This window comes from Arvicanthis niloticus, chromosome 12 (genome assembly GCF_011762505.2).
Source record: "Arvicanthis niloticus isolate mArvNil1 chromosome 12, mArvNil1.pat.X, whole genome shotgun sequence".
NCBI lineage: Eukaryota > Metazoa > Chordata > Mammalia > Rodentia > Muridae > Arvicanthis > Arvicanthis niloticus.
The window spans coordinates 43,703,936-43,730,910 of record NC_047669.1 but is presented as its reverse complement, the minus strand read 5'-3'; the positions used below and the strand labels follow the sequence as shown (position 1 = coordinate 43,730,910).

General features: G+C 41.4%; 2 protein-coding genes across 3 annotated transcripts in view; one reads left to right on the top strand and one right to left on the bottom strand.

Annotated features, from left to right (window-relative positions):
• Positions 1 to 3,915, top strand: part of Crybg3 (crystallin beta-gamma domain containing 3) — a 112,816-nt gene extending 108,901 nt beyond the window's left edge. Inside the window, exons 20-22 of the mRNA XM_034514839.2 lie at positions 214 to 372; positions 1,231 to 1,390; positions 2,306 to 3,915. Of these exons, the coding sequence (XP_034370730.1) occupies positions 214 to 372; positions 1,231 to 1,390; positions 2,306 to 2,394 (408 nt within the window). The 3' untranslated portion in view covers positions 2,395 to 3,915. The remainder of the gene's footprint in view (positions 1 to 213; positions 373 to 1,230; positions 1,391 to 2,305) is intronic.
• On the bottom strand, positions 97 to 23,922 carry Riox2 (ribosomal oxygenase 2). Of its 2 annotated transcripts, none has more exons than XM_034514840.2 (10): positions 23,817 to 23,922; positions 17,778 to 18,234; positions 14,513 to 14,632; positions 13,473 to 13,601; positions 12,080 to 12,183; positions 8,968 to 9,070; positions 8,075 to 8,246; positions 6,292 to 6,380; positions 4,715 to 4,804; positions 97 to 4,256 (listed from the first exon to the last, which is right to left on the bottom strand). In XM_034514840.2, the coding sequence occupies exons 2-10, from the start codon at positions 18,204 to 18,206 to the stop codon at positions 4,098 to 4,100; spliced, it is 1,395 nt and encodes a 464-aa protein (XP_034370731.1). In that variant the 5' UTR covers positions 18,207 to 18,234; positions 23,817 to 23,922; the 3' UTR covers positions 97 to 4,097. The 2 variants fall into 2 exon arrangements, with proteins under 2 accessions (XP_034370731.1, XP_076799170.1); XM_076943055.1 differs by lacking the exon at positions 23,817 to 23,922 and adding an exon at positions 23,473 to 23,495 and having other exon boundaries at positions 3,953 to 4,256.
• Positions 23,923 to 26,975: the final 3,053 nt, after the last annotated feature.

Here is a 26,975-nt window from a genome sequence, read left to right as displayed (position 1 = left end):
AAATTACCCTCTCAGAGCATTTAAAAGACATTGCATAATTTAAACTTTGTGCCCAAGGATTTATCAACAGAAAGTATGTACATACCAGCCAAGGAATTGAGTGAAACATATTTATTAAAGTTAGTACCTTTCATTTTCCTGCTTTGGACAGATTGCTTTTCCAATAAGGAAGTTTAAGGTCCCCACCCCTCAATGGTTTTTCTCTTTGTGTAGCCTGCAGTATATATCAGAATAAGGAACAGAGCCCAGGATGAATATTTGACAGTCACTGGGAACCCAGCAGATGCACGGACAATGTCTGTATGCATCTCTCCCTACAGTGGGAAGGACACTCAGATCTGGCACTACTGCCGAGGACTCTTTAAATCCAAGGTAAAAGATCCTGCTTTTTCTGATGTTCACGTTTGTATGCTAACTACAATACTACCAGATCGGCTGGCATGCTGAAACAATGTTGGCTTCCTAGTTCATCGTATAAACATAAAAATGGACTTAGACTTTTGTTTAAATCTAGAAAGTACAGATTCAGTTTAAGAAGCAAGATTAACATGTAATCTAAATGATTCCCTCCATTGGAGCCAAATCAGGCAATATGCTTGTGGAAGAAGGAACAGTTCCTTATTTGACAGCCAGATAAGATCAGTTCTCTCTTGTGATTCCAAACATGTTAAAACCCTTTCTTTTTTGAATATACAGTGGAGCCACAGTAGAACAACCTGTCATGAACGATGCTTAAAAAAATGAAATATAAGCTTTCCCCTCATCATGTTTGCTGCTCTGGGGAACAGAGCACTACCTCAGAAAAACACTATTATGTTTTAATATTTATTACCAATGACCTATCTACTTTTTATGCTTCAAAACAAAAAGCATTTAAATTTAGTACATGCTTACTATATCTGCTTATCTTTGGTGCAGTGTTTTGTCATTTAAAATAGAAAACCAAGCATCATGTATTTAAGCTAACGGGGACTTACCATTCCAGTTCAGCATATCTTTACTGAAGACCTGGTGTCACAGGCAGAGCTTTTTAAAAACAAGCTTTTGTATTTGTTTTGTTACCTATTCTTCGTCAGTCATAAAGACTTTTAAAGATAAATGGAAATTATATTTTTCAGTTAAGAATAGCTACTGAATTTATGTTGGCAAAAGCAGTAGAGTCATTTTATTTCCTGACTATTGATTGTATAGCAGTAGAGTCATTTTATTTCCTGACTATTGATTGTATAGGCCAGTGACACATGTCTTGATGTGATTGGAGGCCGAGACACTCCTGGAGCCAAGGTAGCCTTGTGGACTGAACACGGGCAGTTCAGGCAGAAGTGGAGAATGAACAGAAACGGAACCATCAGCTCGTATCTCAGTGATGAACTTGTCCTGGATGTTAAAGGTGAGCCTTTGATAATAACCAGTGTTCTGTGCCTCTGAATGCCAGTGCAAGTTCCAACTCCTCCTTCCAAGTAAGGAACACTCTTTTAGTTAACTGTGGAGGTAGCTCAGTGGTAAAGAGCACTGGCTGCTCTTCAGAGGAAAAGTTCAATTCCTACTCAACACATGACAGCTCACAATTGTCTGTAACTCTAAGACCGGGGAGAGATCTGCCACCCTCACATTCTGTTCATTTAAGAGGAATAAAGTCATTTTCACTTACATTTGGGGGAAAAAAGTTTTAAAAAGAAAATAATGAACTCTAAGGGTCATACAGCCAGGAACCAAGAAAAAAACCCCAATAAAATCTAAATAGCTTTTCTATCATTAGAATAATAAAAATTTCACTTGCAACCTTAATTTTGATCAACTGTCAGGATTCTAAATTTTGAAGCACCAAAATCTACAAAACAAAGATGTCATCTGTTGCGTTTCCAGACAACATATCCTGTACTGAACTGCTGTGATCCTTAAAAAGCCCTCAGTTAAAATTTACAACAGGAGCGCCTGTTGTTAACATTACTCCTGTTCTTTAATGTTTCAAGGTCAGAGCCAGTATTATTTACTATGGCTGTTGCTGAAGAAACAAAACAGTACCTGGCACTCACCTAGAGTTTACTGGGGAGACTGTTTCTGTATGGTGTATTTCTTTGGGCATTATGCATGCATATATATATATATTTTAGTTTTTCAGTTTGACAAGTGGGTCCAATTTGAGGTGAATACTGGCTTCATGGTTCAAACCCATTTTCCCATTTCAAACTGCTTTCAAATAATATATTAATCTACTTAGTGTTTTGAACAAAAAGGGTGTGAAATTGTGCAATTGCCAACCACCCCTGTGAACAAATCTTTTCTTCTGACATTTCTATTTTAGGAGGAAACTATTATGACAAGACTCATGTCATTGTAAATCAGCCCCTGGAGGGAGAAGAAACACAGAAATGGGACATTGAAATCTTGTGAGAGAATCGCAAAGGCACCTCCGCCCACTCCTGCCTGTGTGCACCGGAAGGAAGCTGCTGTGTTCACACTACTGCACCGCACACAGAACTTTCTCCCAAGCGGTCAAACTACTACTCCATGGAAAAGCTAAAATATTCTCACTGGTTATGGAGTGTCCTTGTGAAGAAAATGTAATTATTTCTTTTCCTGATGGATCCAGTTGTAGTGACCAATTTCCTGAAATCTGTCTTTTCTCTCCTAAGCACTAACCATGAATTCTGTTCTTGATGGAGCTAAGTTATCTGGACAATGCTGTTACATGCATTAGTATACTAGTGTCCTGCACCATGCTTGTGTGAATGAGGCATAGGAAAACAAACTCCTACAGGTTGTCATACTACTGCAGGAAGATGAGTAATTTTTAGCACCACCTAAAGACTTACTTAAAAAAGCTTTCGTATTAAGCTGCTGCTGTATTAAAAAAACAAAAAAAAAACAAACTTAGTTTCTATACAGAAACTTTGTAACTGAAACACCCATAAAGTATTTATACTCTTTAATTATCTGACCCCAAGGAGTTACCTTGGCTCCTTGAGGCAAAAGGCACTACTAGTACTTACTTAAAAGTACTTTCTGTGGCGTGGCCAATCTTTACTGCTCTTCTAACTACAAATGTACAAACATCCTTGGAGTGCCCACCTACATGTCCTGGGGTGACAATACTCTTGAGAGTGCTACCCTTACATTTTGCCCAACTGAAGGAGGAATAGTAGTATCAAGAGTGAGTCACTTATGTCTAAGAGTTGAACTCCCTGGAGTTAAAGCAAACAGGGCTTCTACTCTGTCACCAGGACTTTGTCTACTTGGTGACAGACAACTAAGTTTTACTCCCATTTTAAACAATTACAGCTAGGCAAAACCAGTCTAGAGGCACTACGTCCACAGGTCAACACCCTTCTCCCTCCTGAGATGGACTTAATTCAGACCGCCACTGCTTTCAGCCCCAGTTTTGGCCAGAAAGAAAAATACTTATTTTTACAGAAATTCTCCAACAATATTTTTAAAAATACCAACTTGTATGCACTTTAGAATGTAAAATAACAGTGGATACTTAAGACTCAAAGAGCCACCTACTTTTTTTATACACTTGTTCTTTCCATGTATATACTGGCCTGATTTTTTTTTTTTTCCAATCTCTGGCTCTTCTGTCATCTTCCAAGCAGCATCTGAGAGCTCTGCACATCCACAGATGCCAGGTACCTCTTATGGGCATGGCAGTATTACATGAAACATGTTTATTTTAATGGGGAAAGGGGTCATGTATGCTCAAAGGTATGTATATTTTCATTGTAAAAAAAAAAACCAACTTTATTCCTAAATTCTAATTGTTAAACAGTATTTTTGGAGCCAAGGATGTTCTTTAAAGGAGTTATTTCTTCCAAAGAACCAAGACAAGCCAGGTTATGACATAATTCTATATGACATATGTACTGGAGTTGTGCCTTTTCTACAACACTGGATTAAATAAACTTGTCCAAAATATCATTTTCTCACAGCCTGGGATGCTTAGTAATTTCTTATTCTCCCTCTTGTGTCCATGAAGACACAAACCAGCTTCTGTTCCCTGTTCTTCTATGTAACTACACCTCTATCCTGAGTACTAATCAGAACACCAAGTCCTTTATGTGTAGAGGAAACAGCAAACAATTCTCTGCATAAAGCCACTAGAGCACTTGGACTAAAGACTCTGTCCAGAGAGACAGGACCAGGTTTTCCTTTTCTTCATCTGTGTGAAGTTTCAGGTCCTTAACACGAATTGGTGACCCGCACAAGATTTGCTTCAGAGCATCCACATGTGATAAAGGAAAGCGAAGTCCATAGATCTGAAGAAAGATACATTGTTTAGTAAAAACAAAAATAAAGTTACTTCATGGATTTTGCATAAGTTTACACAATTCTCAATGTGTCTATTTTTAATATACTTCAGAAGTATGAAATTTGTTTCAAAAAAACCCACTTCACCTGTAATTAGATAATTCACAAAAGTCATCAATTCCCACATGAAAGCTTAGACTCCCAACAACAACCTACTTTGAGCAGTTAAATTGTTGCAGAATGTTTGGTATTTGTCACACTTTTCTAGCTAAGGTCACAGCTATTGTGTTTTAAAGCTGCTATCAATACATCCTTCACAATATTGACTGACTTAATTGTCCTATCAGTCAAGAAAATGGCAGGTCCACAATGCTTCTGTAAAGACACATGACCTTTCAGTCATGAGTAACTGTTCCAGCTAGAACCCAAACCACAGGACAGACACTTGTTTTCAGTTGGAACACACCTCTGTTCCTGCCTCTTTTCCCATCATGTGCATCTGTCTCACATTCTTCAGAGAATGATAGACGTAAACCATCTTTTGTTGAGCTTCATCCTTTAAAGAAAGTATTAAGTTATCAACAAGAAGAATATTGAGGGCTTCAGTATGAAGAGGGATAAAAATAAAACACCAAGGAAAACCTTTTGGGGAGTGTGGGGGAGACATCAGGCTTGCTTTAGAGCTGTGGTTGGCTTGGAACTGGCTATAAAGAGCAAGCTGGCCTTGAGTTCATAGATACCTGCCTGGGATGAAGGCATACAGCATCATAGCTGGCCCTAATGAAAATCTTTAAAGCCCTGGTCCTCAAATGAAATGTATTCAATTCTGTACAAAATACTCTGGCACAAAGTTACAAGACAACTGTTGATACTTGAAGTTACTTTTGTTAATAGAGACAAGCTAGGATGGTCAAGATCCTGATTTATATGTCAGCTTATCAGTAACAGTTTCTTCTTGAATCATTTGCACTTTGTTCTATCAAAGTTTGACATTCCTAGAACATACTAAAAAGTTATAATCAACTGTTGAGAAATACAAGTTGTGTTATTTACTAAAAATTCCATTTAAATTTCAGTAGTGGATCACAAATCATCTCTATTCTCCTTGGTCTTCCACAACATTTATTATTTCTTGTCCCTCACTAGCTAAATGCCTGAGCCAACATATGATGTCTCAGACTTAGTTATCAAAATCATAAAGTGTGTACTTTAGTGATTTTATTTCCATCATCCTTCTCTAGGCTTAGTCCTGATAGCCACAGCCTGGGCTTTCCTCAATGCTTAGGAATTACTAGGTAAAGCCATGAGGTTTAGTTCTCACAGACTGAGTTTAGGGCTTTAAAAAAAAAATGGATAGGATCCATTTCAAACTAGATACAACTCAGAATTGTATTTTCTTAAAAACAAACACAAAACCCCAAAACTGTTTTAATGTACACGGGTGCTCTGCCTGCATGTATGTCTGCACATCACCTACATATCTGGAATCCAGAGGGCAGAAGAGGACATCAGGTAACTTGGAACTTAGGAGCCAGAAGAGGACATCAAATGGCCTGGAACTGGAGTTATAGACAGCTGTGAGCTGCCATACAATGTGAGTGCTGAGAATCGAACCTGGTTTCTCAGGAGAGGAGCAAGTGCTCCTAACTACTGATCCATCTCTCTAGTCACAGAAATTTACAATTTTACAAAGCTTTCCTACCAGCCAGTTTGGATAAACAATGCATAAAAAGGCCAAATTACAGGGTATAGATTTTGTTCTCTATGGTGTCTACTGTAGACTGTAAGCTAGATCCTTGTAGTATAGACAGGGACAGGGAAACTCAAAGACGTCTTCAGTTGTTCATGAAGTGTAGCCTGCAGTAGATTAGGAAGCAAAGGTCAGACACATACACAAGAAGAGGACTCTGAGGATAAAGGTAGGCCCTTAAATCCCCAACAGGTATTGCAACAGGAACTGAGAGGGGCATGATCTTACTGGAGTAACATGAGGTTCGTGGAAAAAGTATGCAAAGAGGGTATCTCTTCCCCCTGGATACTCACAGATTGATTCTCATCTGGCCCTACTGTGAGGACAATGTGATCTTTAAACTGCAGTCTTACTATGCTGTTCAACCTTGGCAACTTTTCACCTAGAACAGAAAGCCAGCCATCAAAAAAGGAAACTAACATGTTCAAACTTGCTTGTGACTCATCTTTCAGCTCATGCTCTCCCACATCTATCATGATAATTAAATGTGCAGCTTGCACCTCCATGGACCTCATTCTTACAGTGATACAGGCATATCATTAGGTAAGTAATAATGCAAGTTAATAGTATCTTAGAGGGCTGGGTGTGGGGCTCACTGGAGAGCTTACCTAGTATTCACAAGGCTCTTTACTCGAATCCCAACACCACACACAAAGACCATACTAAATAGGTATAATAACCCCATCTGTGGATGAGAAGAACTGTGCTGCTTTTTTCATGAAAGCAGAGCCTTTACTACACCTGGGCTCTGGAAGGAATGAGCTGTGTGACAATGGCACATAGTTCAGTCACTGTGAGTGAAACACTGTCCTTTATGACTCACCACAAAACAGTCTTCTCTTTCTAAAGTGGACTTAGGAAAATGAAAAGAACCGCCAGAAGAAACAAGCTGACCTTATATGGCCTTCGGGGGAGTGGGGGGGTGTTAAGGAATCATAACCTTATTGACTATAGTAGCTAAACTAGGGAAAACCATTAGATAAACATCCTGTAATTAAGAAGGGATTTATTTAGCAAATTCTGTTCTCCTAAAGATTAATGTTACTGGTAAAATATGGCATTGTGAACACATATCATCAAAATTAAATTCTAAACTTCTTTCAAAGGCTATATAATATGGAGTTATCCTAAGTAGGAACTTTATATATTTTAGTGGTTGTCACCTGGTGATAGGTGAGACTTATGATAGGGAAAAGATTCTTGGTGACTCCGAGACAAAGGGCTAGCTCAGTTAGCATTCGTTCTCAGCACTCTCTTCAACACTGTGTAACAGAATATTACTGTCAATCAAAATAACCGTGTGGCTGGTCAAATGTAAAAGTACCACCAAGCATACTTGGGGTCTGAACTCAGGCAAAAAACAAAAACAGTGTTCAAATTGTCAGTAGCCCAACACTTCTCTCCCCTGGTCCGAGTGAAGGTGCTATTTATCTGAGGTAACGCAAGTCTCCTACATTCTTCCCACGCACTGAGGAAAGAGACCCAGGTACTTCCCGATAGTACCAATCCATACCAAAGTTTTGCTTCCATGAGTCCTCTGGAAACTGAAGTGTCCAGCTTAGGCCCACACCCTGTAAATTCTTTCTAATGCCCTTTTGTGGAAATAGTTTACAGTGTGCAGCTATCCTGCTGCAACGAGTCACAATATACAGCTTTGAATGTGAGAGCGTGTTCCTTGTGGCTTGTGCTGGACACCAACAGTACCGTACCTATGAGCTGAATTCCATCACTCCAAGACAACCTGTCACACCTTACTCACTGCAGCCTGGGACACTCGTGCCATCTTTAACCATTCTTTTTTTTTTTTTTTTTTTACCTAGTGGAAACATACTTTAACATGCTTGCCTTAATTCTGACAAGATTATGTCATAGTCAAGTTCTTCAACATTTCTGGACACGATGACAAAGACTACTGATAAATGAGGACTGCATGTCTGTGAAGCCACACACACTAAGGAGAGACTGCTGTCTACTTGAAACCTAAAATGTTTCATGTGCTCCACTGGCTCCAAGTGGAGATGAGCAGTAAAGCATCAAGTGTCTCCCATTACCCCCAGGTCCTAGAGCAAAACCTACCTGGGTCCATAGTGTCTGTTCCATTTCCCAAATAGAAAGGAGGGAGTCTGTGCATGACAAAGTCCTTCTTCATATCTGATGACAGCAGTTCTTTTCTGCCCTCGAGCTGGTCTGCAAGAGTCCTCAGAAAGCCACTCAACTTCCTTGTTACATCAGCTGGGGTTTCCACACTCTGGAAGCAAAGAAGTGAATCTTGACCAGATTCTGTTAGAGGTAGCCACCCAGGTTAGTTTTCACTGTAGTATCCTGAGCGTCAATCCCAATATTGACCTCCAATGACATAAACCATGCCATTCCATGGTGGGGGGAGGGACAACCTGGACCTTAAGAGAAGGAAGCTGATTACATCCTTATAAGCAACATGTATCTTACATTGTCCATCACTTGTAGAAATATAAATAAAAACATAACTAAAATAATTTTCAGATTTTGCTTGGAAAGGGGATCCTTGGAATTAGTACTATCCAGGCTCTGTGGGAAGCAAGTCACTCTCCTGAGGCAACGGACCCTACTCAGCACCAGTCAACTTATGGTCTACAAACTAGCCAAAGATGAAAAATGCAGAAACATCAGGAAATCCAAGGTGCCCCTTCTTCAACCAGATGCCTCAGGTGTGCTCAATATAGACTTGAGGCCATGTTCATTTGTTCAACTATCTATTTAGCCAATATCCCCTAGTACTACTGTGTGAAAATACACAAAACACTTTTGAACAACAGTCAAAGATGGCCCCAGATGAATGGCCCTACATAAAGCCACCCTCCATTAGCTGTGTAAATCCTACTGCTCAGCAAGCCAGCTTGCTTCATCTGGGAAGAAGGTCGGGGCCTTCCTATGAGCAGATCTGCCTTCCTAGTGCACGGCTCGCCGCCTGCTTCTGCTTCTGTTCTCACCATGAGCATCCGCCGGGGCATTCCAGTCCTTAACGCGACATCTTCCTTTGCAATGTCAAAGACGAGCCCCGAAATGGAATCCAAAAGGCAATCTCCCCATGAACTACAACATGAAATAAGAAAATGAAAATAACTAAAGTGGTTAATGAATAAACAATATATGTAAATACCAATTACTACCCAAAACTGCAAACTGGCTTCCCACTTGCCCATTTCTGAGCAATTCAGAAAATTAAACAGATTCGACCACCAAGAAGGAACTGGGAAGGTCAAACTAAGCACAAACCTCTATATAGGAACAGATACATGGGAAATCTCAACGCTTAGTAAAGTCTTATTAAAAAAAAAAAAACCTTACAGGTATTAAGTCCAACAGAAATACATTTAGGATAACAGACAGATTCCCGTACTATACGAAATTACCTGAATAGCAATATGACACATTTTACTCAGTAAGAGGAAAGTTGATCCTCAGTAAAAATATACACCAGCAAAACCAATGGTTTAAAACAAAACTGATTTCTAATAATGGTTTTACTGGGTTAGAGAGCAAGCCAGTGTCCAAAAATAATATCTAGAGGAAAGTATCAGTGCTTAGTTAACTTCATCTCCTCTGAGGTAGGTTTGTTTCATTCCCTCCTCTGTGGCAGTTAGAAGTGGCTCTTTCCCAACTGTGTACCAGTTTAAGTAAGAAAAATAAAAACACTCTGTGGGGTTGCTTTCTTTAAACATAACTTGTTTAAATTTTTCCCATGTCACCAGCAGATTTCAAATTGAGAGCGACATGCAAATGGAAATCACAGCATGGCTTATGCTCCTCAGTCAGGAACACTGACACTTTCATGCTTCCCATCCTAGAAGAGTGGCAAAGGAGGACGCAAGGGCCTCTTGACACACTTTCCCCAAAGTATCCACTACTTGGCGTCATACTGCTGTGTGACTTAAAGCCACACTTTCTTCACTCCTGTGGATGGATCCTGAGGATGGAGGCAGATCTCTGGAAGAGGGAAATAGGTAGTCTTTTGCAGGCTTTTAGGTGGAAGTCACAGGCCAAGAAATCACAGAGGAATTTGATGGCAGATAAACAGTATTCTTCCAAGGGTAAGAATATTAATTTTGGGTTATTTGCTCTGGCATTAGCAGGCCCAAGCTATTCCAGTGATGCCTCTTTTGAGGTGTTGAGAAGAGGCTGTACATTCCCTTACCACAGTGGGAGCCCAGGTTCAGAGCTCAGGAACACCTCTGAGAGGTCTGGCACTCAGATTACATTCTTCCATTCTAGCTCCTGCATTTCCTATCCAAATCAGAGGCCAGACTAGGTACATGAGCCACAGTACCCACCCACAGCCCAGGCCAGCAACCCTAGCCCCAGCTGACTGAATAAAGACTCAGCGAGACACAGAGGCCAACCGGATCTTCATTTCAGGATGAGAGATGGACCAGGGCAGGTACTTAACAGCAGAAACAAAAGCAAACAGGTTTAAGAAGGTAAGGGGAAATGGATGGAACTTCTGATAGCATCACACCTACAAGGTATAAAGGAAAAAGAGGAAGTGAAAATAACCAGGGCTGGCAAGATGGATCGGTGAGTAATGGCCATTGCCAGGAATGCCTGATTATGACCCCTGGAACCTAAAGTGGAATGAAAACACACGCACACACACGGGTTTGGAGTGGTGAAAAGAACTTCTTGAGGACCTAGTTTTGGTTGTCAGCACAGCCATGTGGTAATTAATTCATAACTATCTGTAACTCTAATTCCAAAGAATACAACACCCTCTTGTAGCCTCTGAAGGCACAGGCATACACGCAATAAATACATATAGCCAAACAACAATCTGCATAAAATAAAATAATCTTTAAAGTGAAAAAAAAAACCCACAAAACAAAACACAAAAAACAATAAAAAGGAAACCAGATGGCAACAAATATAGAATTTAAAGAAAAGCAGGATTAAGAAGGCAAAAATTCTACCATGGAGGCACCAATGTAACCACCAAGCAGAATTAGGAAGTGAATATACAGACATTAATAGGACTAGCCTACAGTTCCTCTGATTCACTCCTACTCTTCTTTCTGCATGTGTGTGAATATGAGTGTAGCATCAGTGAGTGTGAGGACATGCACATGACTGTGTGCACGTTATGCTGAGGCCAGACACTTGATGTCCTCTATCACTCTCTGCAATACTCCTTTGAGACAGAGTCTCTTAACAGAGACTAGAGCCCTGATGGTAGCCGAATCCCAGTGACCCTCTGATCCCTGCTGTCCAACAGCACCGGAGCACGCACAGCCTCCCAAAGTCCTCTTCCTTTACATGGATGCTGACATCCCAAGTCACATCCTGTTTGCATAGTAAGCATATTTACCAGTGGCCCACCTCTCTACCACCCCTGCTCTCTTGACTGTCCTCAGATTTTCTGTTCTTTACCTCATCAGAGTGACAAAGTACTTTCAAAACCTAAAAATTTATGCCTTCCCACTGTGTGCAAATGGCACTAACCCAGGCAGAATATAACTATAACCCCTAGTAAATCTGAACATGGGTGAGTTTCACAGAGGTCATGAGGAAGGAAAGATAAACTTACTAACTCATTTTACAATTTCCTGCTTTTCAGCAGGGGGGACTTGATGTCTCCTGGTTCTGGACTACCTTCTCCTACCCACCATGACCTTCTGACCCACTCCTACTTAATCATCCATTAAGACTCACTGAGCTGTATGTCAAGTCTGCTCTGAGCCTATTCCTGATACCCAAGCTGAACTGAGCATATCACTCCAAGCTCCAAGCGTCTCTTTGAAAACGTACTGTGATATACCCATAGCTACTGGTTTTCTCTGCTTTGCTTTTCCTTGCCTCTCTAAGGGACCCTCTATCTTCTATTTAGGTATTGTGAAGTATCCGTGGGTGGGGGGAGAAGGGGACATCTACAATGCTGATAGAATATCCAGACAGGCCAATCACACATAGGGACACATCAAAGAAATATGGAAAGAGTCAGCACAGAATAAGAGGCAGTAGACAACTTCCTCAGGTCGATCCTGAATATGGCTGCTTTGGGCCATATCTCAGAGCTGTCCTAAAAACTAGGTTAGGAAGCAAAGGCCTTACTTGTTCTGGTAGGTGCTAATAGTCAGGTGAATAGAGTGGGCCAGGCCTGAAGGAGTTTCTGCCTGATGAATGGTCCCTCTGGGGAAGTACAACAAATCACCAGGCTAAAGGAAGAACAGAAGAGTTAAGTGCACAGTACAGTCTCTTGTCTTTAAGATAAACATGCTTTGAGTTTAAGTTCTTCATTCTAGAAATCACTATATATCTCAGGGACAATCTGTGTGCTGGGCTCAGGTGGTATCTTTATTATCAGGTGACACCAGATATACCTGAAACTAACCTCACAGGACTGAGATCCACAAAGTAAAACCCTGTTTCTGGGGTGGCTACTCCCTCCCTCTGGTTAAGTTAGGGCTTTCTGTCACAGGACCAGTGCAACCTGCTTAGCTGCCTCAGCCTTAGACTCTCATCACTAAAATGGGACAAGAGCCCCAAAGCCTACAGCACTATTCAGAGGATTAAGGAAATGCTGGTTCCAAGTGTTGGGGCAGCATGGGGTATGGTTTTACCACAGTCACTGCCAGTTCTCATCTCTTGAGAATTTTCCTTAGATCTCTCCGAGAGGATCTATTATATCACTCCTAACCCAGCCTCCTCAGAGCCTAACCCAGCAAGGCATGCAGTGTAGAACACAGATTAATATGTGTGTGTGTGTGTGTGTGTGTGTGTGTGTGGAATGTAGTATAGGGTAGTGTATTCTTAAAGTTTGCACGGCTGATCACCCTAAAATGGCAGAGTACTTCAAGCAAATAAACATTTCTGGCAATTACACCCACTGTTTATTGTTTTGGTGCTACCCTGAGTGAGGCCTTCACAGACATACTTCATTCTATTCCACAGGAATCTGGATAATTGCCCCTAAGTCCTTTGGGGAAGACAAGGAGGCAGATTCTCCCTGAAATGAAGTTTTTCCAAAAGTGAGGCCAACTTAAGATTTCTGACCCCTGGGACTATTACAAATTAAATCTGTGTTATTACAACAATCACTGTGCTCAAAAAGCTGACATCTCACCCAAAGAATGTGGTTGTAAAGGAATCATTAACATAGTATATTTCAATCCCCAGGCGGCAAAGTAAATATTATGATTCCCTGATTTAGATAAATAAATTTTTTGCTCAAGGGCACTACAGTTAAGTGACTTCAGCTTTATTATCTCTAAATCTGCCACACCCCCAAGAAGAGTAATGGGCTTCTCTTCTGCACCTACCAAGGAAAGGAAGGCATCACCGTGCTCTGCTCACATGCTGACTACTGACTTAAACGTGGGGAAACAGGCCAAGATTAAGCCATCCACATTTATTCTAGAAAAGTTGATTTGTTGAATTATTTCTGTTGAGCTGAATCATATGTGGAGAAACGATTTTTAGAAAATGAATAGAAGACTAGCCATACCTTCAGCAAGAAGTCATGTGTTGGTGTGCCAATCCGGTCCTCAGGCTCCACACTGTACTCGTGTGCCAGAGGCACAGTTGGGGAGTACAGGCGCCAGTGTTTCTTTCCCTCCAGCTGCAGGATAAAAACCTATAGGAAGCCACAGACCAGAGAGCATCAGAAAGCTTCCTGACAACCTGGGAGCTTCTAGAACATGTATCAGAAATGCATGTTCCTTACACACAGATAAGCCGCCACTCCTAGCAATTTTTAAACAGGTAATCAGGACTCCTGGTGTTGGACATTCATTCTTGTTACTTTTCAGACACAGCTGGGCTCTTTATAAACTCCACCAGCTTTTACATCTTCTATCAGCTAGGCCTTTGAAAGCCATAATCTGACAGAAAAATCTGACACAAGTAAATGGCCCAGAGCTTAAATATTACACTTGTGGACAATGTATGTACCTAAAATAGTACTTAGAGGAATGAAAAGTGACTTGTTATATCTGTGTTCACACCTCGTATGAGTATAAAAAGTAAAACTACAAAATATCCAAGCCAACGAGTTAACTTTGTGGAAGCCATGTAAGAATGAAATCAACCCTAGTAAAGGTACCAGGGATTTAAGTGGAACCAGGACCTTCATTCAAGCTGCACCAAGACTTTTCACAAGTGAAAAAAAATACACATATTGTTCATAGCCACTGAAAATGGACAAAGTCAAAGAAATGTATGAATTATTTGTGATCTCACCTCACTTTACGTTTTAATTTTTTTAAAGTCAATTACTCTTTTATAAATAAGTTACAAAACAAAATCCTATTTCTAAAGACTGTGTGAGTCTTTCATCAGCAGTGCTCTTGCTTTGAGAAGGAGCAGGAAGCCAGTCTGCAGGCATCCCAACATGGAGACCAGGTCAGCATCTTCAGGAAGGCCCCAGAACAGCCACAGACCTGGTCTAAGGTGCCTAAGAGTGATGAAGACAACCCTGACAACTGATCAAGTCTGGCTCTCAGCAGCCTGCTCTTTCCAGCCTGGACAATCAATCTGTTCTCTTACCTCAACATCGTCGTAATGTGGAGGGAGTCCCTGAGATCCTGCAGGAGTCATGTACACATTGGAGCCTACTAAGGAGCCAAAGTAACACTCCAGCCTTTCCTGGATCCTCCAGAGCTCATCCTTTGACAAAGAGAAATAAAAAACAATGTGAATAGAAAATAAGAAAGCAAATTCAATTAGGATGTCTCTACTGTACAATTATTACAGGGCAGGCAATTAAACAGTAAAAGTCTCCTCAGGAAACTCTGCAGTGTGCACACTCCAGGTAATCTAACAGATGTGAGCAGGTAAATGAGAAACTGGAAGACAAAACAAGTCAATTTATACCGTTAAAGCCTGCAGTCACTTTGGGGTAGAATGGACTGCAGAACTTCAAGAGACTAATTTGGAAGCTATGATTAAGCAGCACAACCAAGGAATAGACAGAGTGGCGGGACAGAAGAAAAGGTGGAGACACACTGTGGAATTGGAGAGGGCTCTGCAACAAAGGAGGAGAAGAGAAACAAGCTGCTTCTGGACTTGATCCATGATCTACTACTTCCATTTACTGAGCTGGGAAAAGACTATTGAAAAAGAAGTTTTCAGGGGCTGGCAAGCAGCTCAACCAGTAAAGTATCTGCCACAGATACAATGAACTGAGCTGGAATTCCCAGCACCTACTCTGGGTACTTTTAACTCCAGCTCTAGGAGGCAGTGACAGTCTAGCCTAAGTGGGGAGATCCAGGTCCTGCCATTAAAAAAAAGAGAAATGGAAAGAGATGGAGAAAAATATAGTCTCTAGCCTTTATATGTGTGTGTGCATGCACCTACATGCTCCACCCGTATCTGCAGGCAGGCTCTACCTTCACCCCCCAGAGTTTTCAGGAGGATAAAAATTGCTCTACACTGGAAATGTTAATTTGAGGATGCTATAGTTTCCTATGGTGATGTTCTGAAGTCAGTTTGAGGCTCTAAAGAAAGTAAGGGCAGGAATTTACATTTGTGAACTACCGACAAATAATTATTTAAATCATGAGAAGCAGAAATGACATCCTGGGAAGGGTACAGCGAACTGAGAACAAGCTGAGTAAGGCTCCCTTGAGTGACTCACCGGCTATAAGGCTGAGAGAGAGCAGTTACAAGTCAGGTAAGAGGAAGTCACAAGTGGGCTTTGTAGATAACAGCATATCCTGCCTTCGAAGTGCTTACTCTGATAACTGAGTACCCTCCATAGCAATCCTGTCTCCCAGGGTGGAAAAGATCATTAACATCAGTTTATAAGTGAGGAAGCTAAAGCAGAAAAGCACACAACCATTAACTAAGCCAAGATTCCAATCTGGGGAGTCAAGCTCCAGAATCCATATCTTCAAAACAAGTCACCTACTGTGGTAGTCTGAATGAAAATGGCCTCCATAAACTCATACTGAAGTGGCACTATTAGGAGGTATGGCCTTGTTGGAATAAGTATGTCCCTTGGGGGTGGGCTATGAGGTTTCAGATGTTCAACCCAGGACCAGTGTCACTCTCTCTTCTGCTGCCTGCTGATCCAGATATGGAACTCTCCAACTACTTCTCCAGCACCGTGTCTGCCTGCATGCTGCCATGCTTCCCATCATGACCAAAAGGGATTGAACCTCTGAACTGTAAGCCAGGCCCAATTAAATATTTTCCTTTGTAAGAGTTGCTGTGGTAATGGTGTCTCTCCACAAACGATAACTAAGATACCTACCCTAAACAGATAAAGAGACTAAAGCTTTAATACAAAGGAATGCACAGTGACTGACATATAGGCAGTATAGTATAAACATTAGGTTTGCTGAGAACACCAATGAACAAGGCTTGAGAGTCAGTTCTACCACTGGGCTGTAAGGAATCTAGTATTGAGAACAGCAAGTGGGGAAGAACTGGGTCAACACGGAAAAAGCTTTGCCCACTGGGTTTCCCTATTTATAGATCTCAGAGGTTCTCCTTAGCACAGGAAACATAATTTAATAGCCTCTGAGTAGCTCAAAGAGTTAGCAGGGCTCCCAAAGAGCCTAATTTATTTTGGAGAAAGGCTACAGGCCTTGGCTCTCTATTATTTAATATTTGGCACCACTGGGAAACCAGGCCTTGCCTCTTGTTCTCTAGTGTCCCAAGAGATCATTTAGGAATGTATAGGTAACTTTATAGCTCCTGATACTGCTAAGAGGACAAAATCAAAACAACAACAAAAAAACAAAACAAATAAACAAAAAACCCACTGGCATGTAACTGACAAATGTGTCTATTTTCTTCTTAAGGATTACCCAAAATGCTACAGTTCTGTAGCTTTCCCTTTTATCTTGGCCCTCTGGTTTTTGCATTTTTCAAACTGTGACCTATTAACAAAAGATATAGAGTCAAACCATGTTGGTTGAAGATGCAGTTACAAGTTCAGTGACTGTGCTTTCTTTATTTATTAAAGGATGCTATCTTCACTTATGATGGCCACTCAGGAACTATTCCAGGACTTAACTCCTCAATGTGACAAGTTCTGTTATTAATATGTTAACATGTATTTTTTGGATATCTGATAAATCATCTGTTCACAGCCCTGAAGCCACCACTCAGAGAGATGTGGGCAGGAAAGGAAGATAACCTCAAGTGTCACTACCATGCACCTTATTCTTACCATACACCAAAATAAATCAGCCCACTACACACATCCTAGAGGTGCATGTTATTTGGAAACTTGAGTCTGGTTTTTATAGCTCTGATACTTAAAAATCCACTATGATTGCTACAAATTCAAAACATCTAAACAGGTGCTGGGGAGATGGCTTAGTGGATAAGAATACCTGCTGGACAAGCAGAAGGACCTGAGGTTATGTCCTTAGTACCCACATAAAACCTGATGCGGCAGTATGTCTGTAATGTTAGTACTGAGAGATGGGGGAGTGGGACAGTTGGATCCCTGGAACTCACTGACTACCCAATCTAAACAGATGGTTAGCTCTAGGTTCAGCGGGAGACACTAATTACAAAATATAAGATTGAAAGTAACATAGGAAGACACCTAACATCGTTTTTCTGTCCTCCACACATGCCTGCATGTGTGAGCATATCACATTCCCTCCAAATTTATCTATAAAATAACAGATTTTCCCAAGTTCAAATGTACTTAAAGACCAAATGAAAGACATGTATGTGTGTGTTCTCACAATAATCTCCAGCATAAAACCAGCCATTCAATCTTAAACTGATATGTGCCCAAACATGACTGCCTTCATATGTCTCAGAATTCTGCCATGAGGAGATCCATTACCTTAAATCTCTGTGGTTGGTGAAACTGAATTGTTGCCCTCTTCAGATCAAAATCTTTTCTCAGCTGAAGAAACTGTGCTTTGCCATCCCTATTTAAAACCTTCTTCTTCCCACCGACGCACCGGCAGACATTCAAGTCTTTTCCATAGTATAGCCCTAGGTTGCAGACTCTCTTCAGATCTGAGAGGCTGAACAGAGACTGGTAATATGCAGCCAGTGAAGGGTCATCCCTCTGAATGAGAAGGGGCTTTTGCTCCCAGAATTCCTTGAAAAAAGTCTCTACTTTGATGGGTGAGATTAAACTTTCAAAGAAACTACTGGGGCTGTCAAAGTTTAATACAGAAGGCGTAGCAGGCTCCTCCTTAACCTGCTTGCAAGGAACAGACTCTTCTTCGTTCTCATCCACTTTGGGCTTCACTTTCTTTGGCATTGTTCACAAGTAGGAAAGGAATGTCAACCTACCAAAGGAATAAGACATTGTCAGGTTTGCAGGAATGCACATGCACCACGCATGATTCTGACCATTTTGCCTCTTTGAGAACTCCACATTAGTCAGGACTATACCCTCCGGGATGAGACAGCCTTAAGCTAGTGTCATTTATTCCAAGATGATTCAACCTTAAATACCACTCAATTTGTACATTCATCTAAAGAACACAAATGTCTTATGTATACAAGCACTAAGTCCTGGAAATCAGTATTAATTAGGAGTCTTGATCATCCCAAATTAAACCACTCAACTCTCTCAGTAGTTCTTATTCAAAGGTTAAGCTTATGGCCATTGAAATGGCAAAGCCAAAAAATCTTGAATTTGGCTGCAATCAGCACCAGGTCCTGAATCTAATTAGATGTACTCTCTGTGGTACAAACATTTGATAGAGAATTAGGAACAGCTGTCTGCTGCCAGGTGCTGCTCAACACAGTACAGAAAACCTTCCCAGGCAGAAGACAACATGCCCTGGGCCAGTGGCGTCACCTGGTGGCTGGAATGAGATGACAAACACCGTAAACTCCACTTTCAAGTGTTTGAGAACTGTCGCCATCAGGGCCCTCTGCCCATTTAAAAAAAAGTAATTAAGGGCTTTGAAAAGGAAGGTTAAAATCGGGTATGTGACAGACTTCAAAAAGATCTAACTTTTTAACTGGAACAAGATATCAATCACCAACATCATTAGCCGCTAACACAGTACTTCTCCAATTTAACACGCACAAAAGACACAGGGGCATCAAGTTGACCAGATACCCATAGTAACATCACTGCTGGTCTGTGGCACACATCTGGGTAGCAAGAGGACCAACATTCCCAAACACCCACAAACTACAAATCCTGACATGTATATGAGTTGCCCTCTTGTAGGTTCAAGAACTGTAATTCAAACCCTACAAATGTTCACAATACAAAATTTGCAAAAGTATTTGGGACCATATTTGCAATACCTGCACATGTATGAGACACCACATAGTGCAAACCTGAAATTGTGCACTTGAGACAACCAACTAAAGCAGGAAGCATTTATTTTTGGCTCAGTTTCAGGGTCTTTAGTCCACTGGATGGTTCTTGTCTTGTGGAGAGTCTCAAAGTTGCTGACAAGAGGATATAATAGCGCAGTTACCTCATGGTCACAGAAAGGCAAAAAGAGAAGACACCAGGCTACCAACATTCCCTTCAAGGGCACCATTCTACCACCTAACTTTCTTCCATCATGCCCTGACGAGTCCACCCAGGAGTGCCAGAGGCTAGCAACCAAGCAGTTAGTGTAGACTTGAGATTTGGGGGGTGGAGGAAACATATTAAAATCAAAACCAAAACAAAGTTCATAATTCATTTATGCTTCATATACACTTTACAGACATAGCCTAGGGTAATTTTATGCCTACTTTTCTTGTGTCTCCAATTTGAGGTTTGAAATTTTTTTTAACTTATGGCATATTGGTGCTCAGAAGTCAGACGTCTGGATCGGTGATGTTCAAACTGTTTACTTTCTCTTTCTCCTTTCTTATTCTGAGATGTTCTGTTCCTCTGATTGCTAACAAACATCCTGTTGCCAAAGAAGGCTGAGAATCACAGTGCTTATAAAAATAACACATTTTTCTCAAGGTCAGTAACTTAAAATGCTAGGACTTCCTACTGTGTTGAGTTACCAGGATTACAAGGAAGCTGTCTTTTCTTATCAAATGTGGAGTAGCATTCTGGCAGCACTTCAGACTGAACAAATGGAGTATTCTGCTCTGGGAGTCCTGGAATGATCTGCAACAACTAATTTTTAAAACAGCCTTTAAAAAGCAACCCAGATGCAAACTCAACAAATTAGCAAGTGGAAACTGAACAAATAGAAAACCCTCTGAAGGTCTCATTTTAGTATCTAAATTTGTAACACCAAGGAGCTCAATTCTTTCACAAAGCAGAGAATGATGGCGGCAAACAATGACAACTAGCTGATACTAACAACGCAGCGTAGGAGCTAAAGGTGACCTGAAAAAAGGTAAAACTAGTGTTAACACATGTGCTTGTGATGGTCTGTGTATGCTTGGTTCAGGAAGTGGCACTATTAGAAGGTGTGGCCTTGTTGGAGTAGGTGTGTCACTGTGGGCTTGGGCTTTAAGACCTTGTTCTAGCTGCCTGAAAGCCAGTCTTCTAGCAGCCTTCACATGAGGATGTAGAACTCAGCTGCTCCTACACCATGCCTGCCTGGATGCTGCCATGTTCCTGCTTTGATAAACCTCTGAACCTGTAAGCTAGTCCCAATTAAATGTTTTCCTTATAAGAGTTGCCTTGGTCATGGTGTCTGTTCACAGCAGTAAAACCCTAAGACAGTGCTTCAATGAGACAAACTTTCTGAAAATAGTTTGTATATCCCTTTGATTCAAACAGAACAGTTTTAATTCTTAACACGAGCAGTTGAAGTGTTGGTGAGATGAACTGCCATAGCTGGAATCTGAAGAGACACGGAAATACAAAATATGAAGACAGACTCAGTAAACAATCAATTTATAGACAGTTAAGGAAGGAGACTATAACTCCTGTTCTTTTTTTTAAAAAATCAGCTTTGTAGCGGATATTGGCAATTGAGATTTCTGGAGTTTTTACTACTATTAAATAAAAACAGTGGCCTAAACACACAACCAACACAGCTGACACTGTAAGCAAGCGGCATATATACTCTTCTGAGGGTATATGTCAAGCAGAGGCTGCCTAGATAATCAGTCACCAGCCCTCATTGCCCTAAAACTCTTGTCATTTAATCTCTAAATAGCCTTGCTGGTGGGCAACAGTTCCCACCTGCTGATACAATCAGGTGAAAAACAACCGAGTATGACTCCATTTAAAGATAGTTGGAACCTTGCACAGGACACCCCAGGAATTCATCTTATGTACCTTTTTCTTGTGCCAATTGGGTTAGCATTTCACCTAGCAAACTGTTGAACCTCTCACATTTAATATAAAAGCATTAGACCACTGTGTTATACTTGTATCATAAAAGGCACTTAATGCCTTAGTCGAGGTTACTATTACTGTGATGGAAGCCCATAACCAAAGCAAGTTGGGATGGAAAAGGTTTATTTGGCATATACTTCCATATCACTGTTCATTCCTGAAGGAATTCAGGACTGGAACAGGAATGGAACCTGAAGATCAGAACTGACACAGAGGCAATGAAGGGATGCCACTTCCTGGCTTTGGCTTGCTCAGCCTACTTTCTTATAGAACCCAGGACCACCAGCCCAGAGGCGGTCCCACACATCAAACACTAAGAAAATGTCTTGTAGTAACTAGATCTTATGGTGGCATTTTCTCAGTGGAGGCTCCCCGCTTTCAGGTAACTCTAGCTTGTGTCAAGTTGACATAAGACAAGCCAGCACAGGTACCTTCCAAAGTAAGGCACACATTATATTTTTATATTTAAGGCACGCCTCATACCTTCACAATTGTTCAGTTTGATGAGAGAAAAACACAAAAGGCTTGTTTCCTTAAGAATAACCTGAATGAAATAGCACAGTCACCAGAAGGTGTGGCTAAGTGCCCAAAATACTTAAGCAAGAATGAAACCACTTAAGATTTTTCCCACCTACAATCACCAACAAGTCAAGCTCAAGACTACAGAACTTGCCTCGCCTACTATTACCCCACCTACCTTCCCCCTATGTTAACATAGAATTTATCTGAGCCTCAGTTAATTGGAACCTAACTCAGATACATTATATTTTACTTACACCACTCTTTTTTTTTTTTTTTATAGCCTTTGGAGGGTGGAGCAGAGAAGACACATAGCTACCAATCTAGGCCTATCTCCAAATATCCCAAACTGCCCCACCATTTCACATGCAGTAAGAAGCACAGGAGGAACAAAGACACTTCTTGTATTCCAAGAAATACAGGACATTAAACCAGAGACTGGCTTATCTATAATGGTGCAGCACCTGTCTGTAAGCCCCATGGATCTCCCAGATAGAAGACAGAATATTTCTTTCTATAGCCCCAGGGTTGAGGAAGCTGTGAAAAGCAATTGTTTTTCAGTAAGTTGATTTAAAAGCATTTGAATTCCAAAAGGGTCTCAGTTTATACCCAAAAGGGTAACTCCTGTATCACTAATAAATTCTACTGTGAAAATAAATGTTGGCACTCTCACTATAGTCAACAAACTTAAGAATATACATTTTACGGTGCCCTAATTTTCCCATGGCAAAATTTAATGACAAGAAGTCACGAGAACTTAAGGGATAGCTACCTCTACTTTGCCAAAATCTAGCCAAAATATGGCACAAGACGGTCAAGTCAAATTTTTCTTCACTTTTTCTTCTTAGCAAATTCTCTAAAGCCTTACTCAACTCCCAAAACGAACAAAACACCCACCCAACCCCCCCCAAAGAAAACCAAAAATCCCAAGATCAACAAAATCCACAAAACAGCTCTTGGGAAAGACAGGAGTCTGGCACAATTAAGGACTATTCTGAAGGAGTAACCAAAGATAGCAATACTCACTAGCAGCCCTGGAAGTCTCTCTCCATCTTAGCAGTATTTTACCAGCAAAGCTTTTAGCATGAAAATTTCTAGACGCACATCAAGTCTAGTGGATTACCACTTCTGATGCAGGAGGCAGAAATCTACATTCACTGAAGTCCTTAACTAACGAGTTTTAGGCCCACTAACCTAGAGAATACTAGATTGAACTTGGCTCAATTAAACACACCCGACAATAATTATATACCGTGGGCCTGAGAGACGGCTCAGTCGGTAAAGACACCTGCAGACAAACCCTGACCACCAAGTTTAATCACTTCCACACAGTGGAAAGAAAAGAATCCCTCCAAGTGTCCACCAACCTTCACTGGTACACCATAGCATGTGTGCATCCACACATAAAATAAATAAAATGGTGAAATATTTTTTTAATTACATATTGCTTGTAACAAGATCACCAGGCTAACCTGAAAGCAACTGTTTTCAGCACACAGAAAGTTTTCATTAATTCTGAGATGTCTCACTGAGTGGCAGTTACGTTTTGGAGCTTTATACAAACAGAATACGAATTGTGTGTGTTTGGGGGGAGGGGGGGGAGGGTGCCATGAGGTCACAAAAGATGCAGCCCAAAAAAGTTAGAGGTAACCAGTTATTCAAAAGGTGAAACCCAACTCCCGGCGCCGGAAGTTCAGATAATGAATGCTGGCGGACTTCCTGAAACCTGTTCTTAAGTCACCTGTTGGACAACCTGGAGTCAGGGAGGCAGTCTTCCTCGGGTGGAGATAAATAGACAAGCAAAGCTCCAAGTCCGGAGCTGAGTGACAGTCCCCGCGCCCCGCCTCTGTCTTCCGCACGTGGTTCCCGCCCCTCCCCGTCTGCGCGCGCAGCCCGGCTCTAGCAAGCCGGCCGGACTCTCGTGCGCCGCTCGCCACCAGGCCCGCGGTGCACGTGGCCAGGTCCCCAGTCCTCGGCTACCTGGCTCACCAGCCAGGCCCGGGCCCTCCGGGGCTGCACTTCTCAGCCCGACCGAAGACCCACATGCTGCACCCCGCGCGGTACAACCGGGACCACGACACTCACCCAGCACGGCCTGTTGCGTCTCGTCCGCAAGTTGACTTGGCTACAGCGTAGAGGGGCGGGACGGCGTGGGGACGTCCAGGGCGTGCTACCGAGACGCGGCCCCGCCCCCGAGGCGTGGTCCCGCCTCGAGACGCGGCTCCGCCCCTGAGCTTCTGGCCCCGCCCCGGACCCTCTTCCCTGCTCCTACCTACAACTACAGGCCTTTCCCCTGCTTGTGCCTATGAACCTAAAGATCACAGAATGCGATTGTGCTTTTTATGGTTTATACCTCCAAATCTGAAGTTAGAGGGAAATCTATAAATTTGGGAAGTTCCCTTTATTAACACACACACAAGAACATGCTTCTTGAGAGAGTGCTTGTGCTCCGTTGGTCCACAAAAGGTCCCAATTGTCATTGCATACAGCTTTAATATTGATACGATTGTTACCAACTTAACATTTGTGGTACCAACCATCTTATTTAGACTTCATATATTTTCATTCCAATCCTTTAAAATTTTTCTTTCTTTTTATTGTCTTTTTTTCATATGAGATATTTTGTTGGCATTCTTTCCCCTTCCCCAATTCCTTTCCAGATTCTCCCCACATCTGTACCCATCCAATTCCATGTTCTTTCTCTTTCTTATTAAATAAAAAAATCAAAACAAACAAAACCGAAATGTCAAAAATAATAAAACAACAGGGGGAAGAAAAAAAATAACAAAACAAAATTTAAAAAAGCACACACACAAAACCATGGAGTTTAGTGCTAACTAGCTACTCCTGAGCATGGGGCCTGCCTTAGAGTGTAGTTGATATATCCTCTGGAGAAAACTGATTTTCTCACGTAGAGATAAAAAAGGCAACCAACCTACGCTCCAAGTTAGGAGCTGGGTGACAGTCCCCACGCCCCACCTCAGTTCACAGCACGTGGTCCCCGACACTCCCTGTCTGCGTACAGCCTCGCTCTAGCACTCTGGTCCAACTTGTGTGTGCCACCCACCACCAGGCCCGCGGTGCAGGTGGCTGGGTCCCCAGCCCAGAGCCACCCGGCTCACCAGCCAGGAACATGGGCTAGTTTTCCAAAGGGAATATCAGTTACAAATAGTTTCTCTGTTGGGTGTGGGATTTTGCACTTGCGCGGGTCTTTTGTAGGCTAATAGTTCATATGAACACCAACCGTGCAATATTTGGAAGATGACCTTCCTTTGGAGTCATCTACTTCTGGCTCTTAAATCTGCTTCCTCTTTCTCCTAGACTATGGAACCATGAGAGAAGGGGTTTGATGAGGACATCGTGTTTAGGAATAAGGTGGATTTCGGATGTTTTGTTTCTGTTTTCTGACTATGTTAACATTTTAATATAAGGAATCTGATGAAGAGTGAGTTCAATAATTTGCTTTAAAGAATGCAGCTGTCATATAGCAGAACTGGAGCATGAAATCCAAAGCCCATTGGATGTCTTTTGTGGAAAAGGAGGGACTTTAGTAAAATGTCATTCATTAGCTGTCTTGTAAATAACAGAAACTTACTTGTTTTGAAGCCAGGAAGTTCCAAGATCAAGACACGGTGAATTCTGCATTTCAGTGTGTCTGGTGTAGATTCCTAATACGAGTTTGGTAAATGAGGCCTTTGGTGCACATCTTCACGGGCTGGAGTGGCAAGGCAGCTCTTTGACATACACATATGCATGAATCAACCCCATTTGTGAGAGCTCCATCTTCAAGATCTAATCTCCTCCCAAAGGCCATGCTACTGGCATTGGTGACTTCATTTCATCATCTACATCTGAGGTAGTAGACACAGACATGCAGGTTATAGAACTCAAGCTACCTATGCCTGTTCTCTTTAGACTTGTGTTTCAGTGCTTAATATTCACCTGAGAAAGCTTCTGCAAACCCCCAGTGGCACAGAGTAAGCAACAGAATCTCAAAACTGCAAGGTAATATTCACCTGAGAGAAATTTGACAGACCCCACATTGAATCTAAAAAAGTACCTCCAAAGCAAGAATTAAATGCACTCGGCTTGCTGATAGAACTCATCAAACAAGACAAATTAATGTCACATCACCTTGCTATCATCTTTGGGTTTTACTAACTACAGAAATGGCACAGTTGCTTAAAAAATGGCCCAGCCCATGGTCTTCAAAGGTCCTACAAATAATAAATCTCTTGGAACTCAGAATATTTGATTTAAGGAATATAAGCCATCATTAATAGTTCATGTTGAAATTGCCAAATATCTGTTACTAGTGTTTATAGAACTGAGTTATCCTTCCTGTCTTCTTGACTGCTTATAGTATACCTTCTTAAGCAGTGCATGTTATAACAAAGTTATTTCGACTGTATAACACTTTTTTTATTAAGTGATACTGCAGATTTCCCTTCTCCATAAGCTCAAAACAGAGGGCGATAATATGACTGTTTTTTTTTTTTTCTTACTGAGATGTTGTATATTACTTCTCTATATCTATAAGCCTTGTGTAGATGTTCTCGGTTCTTATGAAAATGAGCTCATGAGTAACTTTAGGGGCACTTGTAAAGAAGTCAGGAAGATTGTACAGAGATGTTTTCTAGCATTTTATAGATGGACAGGAGAGCCCAGCATCAGGGTGGTGGGTGCAATTTTCTGTTTTTCTTTTTTAAAATTATCATGAGCTGGGACTGGAGATGTGGTTCTGTGGGTGAGAACACTTACTGCTCTTGCACAGAACTCAGGCTCAGCTTCCAGCACCCACGGTGGATGGCTCGCAGTGTCTCTGTCTCCAGTTCCAGGAGTGTTCCAATGTGTTCTTCTGGCCTCCAGGCATCTGAATGCAGGTGTTATGCATACATGTGAGTGTGCGCACACATGTACATATAAAATAATAAGTCTTTAAAAATCAAGAATTAAAAGTGACCACCTGGTCAAAGCGGTTGTACTCAGGAACTGATAATCTACAAATGATATTCTTTGAACTTCCAGGAAGATGAGAAACAACTCTTCTACCTATAAATAGCTTCTGAATATAGGAAAAAGATTCTAAGAGAGAAAACTATGCACTTCTGTTTATTCCTTAAATGCTGCATGATCTAGCGAGGTAACTGAAGAGAGCTTTTACTTGAAGTTTTAGTTAAAACCACATGCCAAACACAGTGAGAATTTTCCAGGCCCCAAGTACACTTGTCCTAAAGTCTGCTA